Here is a 4,167-nt window from a genome sequence, read left to right as displayed (position 1 = left end):
ATTTTTTTCAACATTAATATCAATTACATTTTATGTCTATTTTTAGTATTAATATTATTTTTTAGAATATTAGCATCATTTTTAATATTAATATAATTAATATATTATTTTTTTTAAATGCTAATACCATTTTTTAATATTACATTTCCAATATTAATTTTAATATTAATATCATGTCGTAATTTTCTTAACATTAATATCAATTATATTTGATGTCATTTTTAATATTAACATTGTTTTTTTAAATATTAATATCATTCTCAATATTAATATCATTAATATAATATTAATTTTAATATTAATATCATGTCGTAGTTTTTTTAACATTAATATTAATTACATTTAATATCATTCTTAATATTAATATTACTTTCTTAAATATTAATATCATTTTTAATATTATATTTTTAATATTAATATTATCAGTATTATATTAATTTCGATATTAATATCATTCCGTGATTTTTTTAATATTAATATCAATTTTAATATTAATAATATTAAAATCATTTTGTAAACTTATATCTCTTCATTTTATTCTTTTCTTTCAATAATTCCTCTTCCTTCTTCCTTTTCTTTTCTTCACTCTCTCATTCACATTTTCATTCTATTTTTTTACCTTCCCATATTCCTTTTATTTCCCCCAATTTCCTTTGAAATGATGAAGATAATGAAGATAATGATGATGATGATGATGATGGTGATGATGATGATGGATAATGACGATAAAAATAATGATGGTGATGATAGTGATAATTGTTGATGATGGATGATGATGATAATGACGGATGATGATGACAATGATGAATGATGATGATGATGATGACAATGATGATAATGATGATGTTGCTGATGACGATGATAGTGGCGAAAGAGACAAAACGGCGATGAAACAAATTTTATTTTCCACAAATTCTTCGTTTTATTCTATAATTGGCTTACCCTAAAAATCTACCAAAAATTTTAGTTTGAGACGAAAAATTGTTAAATTGTTTAATGTTCGTTGGCTTTCTTCTCCTCCTTCTTCCTCTAACTCCTTTTCTTGTCAACTTTTTTTTTTCATTTCATCATTCATTTTGCATTTTTATTTTTATTAAATTCTACTAGGAAAAATTTTATTCGTAGTAACAAATAATAATATATTTTTTTGGTTTCAAATCTATAAATTGTTCAAACTTTTACAAATAATTCAATTACTATTACAATCATTATTGTTGTTGTCGTCGTTGTTGTTGTTGTTGTTGTTGTTGTTGTTCTTATTATTGTTATTATTATTATTGTTATTATTGTCGTTGTTAATGCTTTTATCAATTATTATAATTATTTGTGATGAAAAGTCGGAAAATTTAACTATTGACATGTATTAATTATTAAAATTTCTGAATTAATTTCTCAATTAATTATTTTTTTTTTTTATAGAAACAAATGAATTGGACATGCAATACACAAGAAGGAAGCTCATCATCAATACCACATCTTTCCATTATTTTAACTGTACGATTATTAATGCAAGGAAAAGTAAGTTCTTTTTTATTTCCAAAAAAAATTTTAAAAATTTGATAAATCTTTTGAGAAAGGTAAAATTTCGGAAGATTCAATTAACATAAGTTAATTATTAAAATTATATTTACATTAAATGGTCATTTTTATATCACTTCATTTCTATCAAATTCAAAATATAATTGAAAAATTAAATAAGAATTTACTGGTTCATCATTATTCAAAAAATAATAACATCCATGAATCAAATTTAAATTATTTAAATGCGTAAATTTTTGAATATTTTAAAATCTTATCTAATTTCTTCTAATTTATTTTCATTCAATTGAAATATGTGTGCATTCCTGTAAGGCTATTTTAAAATAAGCTTTTTAAATCATGGTGAAATTTTATGAAAATTTGAAACTGAAAGTTTAAAAAAAACACCAAAACCAAAACCAAAAACTTTTTTTACTCTTTTAAAATATCTATTAGAGCAATAATTAATGATTATTAAATATCAGATATGTATCAATGAATTTCAAAACATAATATTTAAAAATAATATGAATAGAGAGGAAGAAAGAAAAAGGGAAATAGTTTGATAATAACTGATGATAATAAACATTAAAAATTATTGATAATAATAATAATAATGATCATGATGATGGTGATGATGATGATAATGACGGATGATGATGATGATGGTGATGATGATGATAATGACGGATGATGATGATGATGATGATGATGATAATGATGATTGTGATAATGATGACGATTGATAAGAAGAAGAAGAAGTTAATTAGAGTTTTTTTTTCTTTGTTTTTTTTTCGCTGTTATTCTATTATTGTTGAAATTTGATCATACAGTTGAGGAAAAGCTTTTAGAAAAAAAATATCTGAAAGAATTTCTTCCATCAAAATTCACGAAAAATATTAAATTTCCAAAGTTTGGTATTGGAAAAATAAAAGATAATAAGAGAGAAAATTTAAAAAAAAAAAATGAAAAGACAGACAGAAAGGGTGCAAAAAAAAAATGTGCGACGGACAATTTGAATGTTCAAATGATAAAAATTAAATAATGTAAATACTAAAAATTTGATTATTTGAAAAAAATTTCTCATAATAAGCAAAAAAAAAAAGGAAAAAAGAAAAACGCTAAAAAATTCCAAAATATAGCAAAATTTTTTATTCTATCATCCCAAAAGATTCTATCAAAATACTATTAGCAAAAAATATAAGATATTGATTTGTTAGAATTTGATTAATTTCGAAATATTTAGTAAGAATTATTTTAAAATTCAAAAAAAATTTTTGCATTAAACAATTGATTAATTTCAAAAATTAGCTAAAATAAAAAAAGATCGTTCCGTTTTTTTTCTTTAACTTTTTTCGTTTTTCATTTGCTAAAAACAATTTTTTGTCATCAGTGATTCATTGATGATAATTGAATGTTGCATAATGAATGTTAAGAAAGAATTTAAGAATATAAATATAAGGAATTGATAACGGTAGATGAGGAAAAGAGAGAGAGGAAAAGATAAAAAGACTGGAATGGAAGAAGGTAATGAAGAGAGGAGCATAAGGATTAGCAATTTGATTTGCATAAAATATATAAGTTAATGCTTCAAGAGCCTTAAGGCTTTCAACATGTCTCATTCTTCCATATGGTTTGTTCACAAAGTATTGGCCAAGCCAAAAAATAAGGATGAAAAAAAAAATGCAAGAATCAATAATTCCTGAAATGTGAATACTTGCATTAGGATGATTACAGTAATATAATCATTATCATTAATTAACACATAATAATAATGATAACAGAAATAACAATAGTAATAGTAAATGATAACAATAAATTATAATTAATATTACTGAGTAATAATTAATAATAATTAATAACAATAATAATAACAATAATAATAAATAATAAATTGATTATAATGAATAATAAATAGTTAATAATAATAATAATAATAATAATAATAATAATAATAATAATAATAATAATAATAATAATAATAATAATAATAATAATAATAATAATGAATAATAAATAATTATAATGATAAATAATAATACTATTACTATTATTTTATAAGGTACTGTTTGCTACTATGTATTACTATAATTGATTTATTATTTCAGGAAGTTGGAAGTATCATTGGTAAACGCGGTGATCATATTAAATTAATTCGTGATCAGTCTGGTGCAAAAATTAACATATCAGATGGTTCATGTCCCGAACGTATTGTTACAATTACGGGTAGTACCGGGACAATCAATAAAGCATTTATCATGATCTGTGCAAAATTACAACAGGTTATACTCAAATGAAATATTGATAAATTTTAATTATTATTATCTTTAAAAAATATATTTTAACTAATTAAAAAAAAAAAAATTACAAAAATCAATCAATACTACATATTATGGTTATGAGTAGAAATTTGATAACTTTAAACAAAAAAAAAAAAAATTATTTTGAATTTCTATAACTATCTATGTTAATAATTTTTTGTAGGATTTACAAGCACTTCCAAATAGCATTCCAAAACCGCCCATAACAATGCGCTTAATAGTGCCTGCAACACAATGTGGATGTATCATTGGTAAAGGTGGCTCAAAAATTAAAGAAATTCGTGAGGTAAGATAATAAACTAAAAGGAAGAAGTTAATATGTGATTTT

General features: G+C 21.7%; 2 protein-coding genes across 2 annotated transcripts in view; both read left to right on the top strand.

The window, feature by feature from the left end:
- Positions 1-794: 794 nt before the first annotated feature.
- Positions 795-947, top strand: LOAG_13174 (hypothetical protein; the record flags this gene model as incomplete). The annotated part of the gene is made up of 1 exon (XM_003148684.2): positions 795-947. The coding sequence occupies one exon, from the start codon at positions 795-797 to the stop codon at positions 945-947; it is 153 nt and encodes a 50-aa protein (XP_003148732.2).
- A 2,184-nt stretch (positions 948-3,131) lies between these two features.
- The window catches only part of LOAG_18700 (hypothetical protein), a gene marked incomplete at both ends in the record, with an annotated part of 3,113 nt that continues 2,077 nt past the window's right edge, over positions 3,132-4,167 (top strand). The window contains 3 exons of the mRNA XM_020451363.1: positions 3,132-3,164; positions 3,627-3,800; positions 4,003-4,125. Of these exons, the coding sequence (XP_020304859.1) occupies positions 3,132-3,164; positions 3,627-3,800; positions 4,003-4,125 (330 nt within the window). The remainder of the gene's footprint in view (positions 3,165-3,626; positions 3,801-4,002; positions 4,126-4,167) is intronic.

The sequence above is a fragment of the Loa loa genome, assembly GCF_000183805.2.
Source record: "Loa loa unplaced genomic scaffold supercont3.452, whole genome shotgun sequence".
In the NCBI taxonomy this organism is placed as follows: Eukaryota; Metazoa; Nematoda; class Chromadorea; order Rhabditida; family Onchocercidae; genus Loa; species Loa loa.
This window is presented reverse-complemented; position numbering and strand designations above follow the sequence as displayed.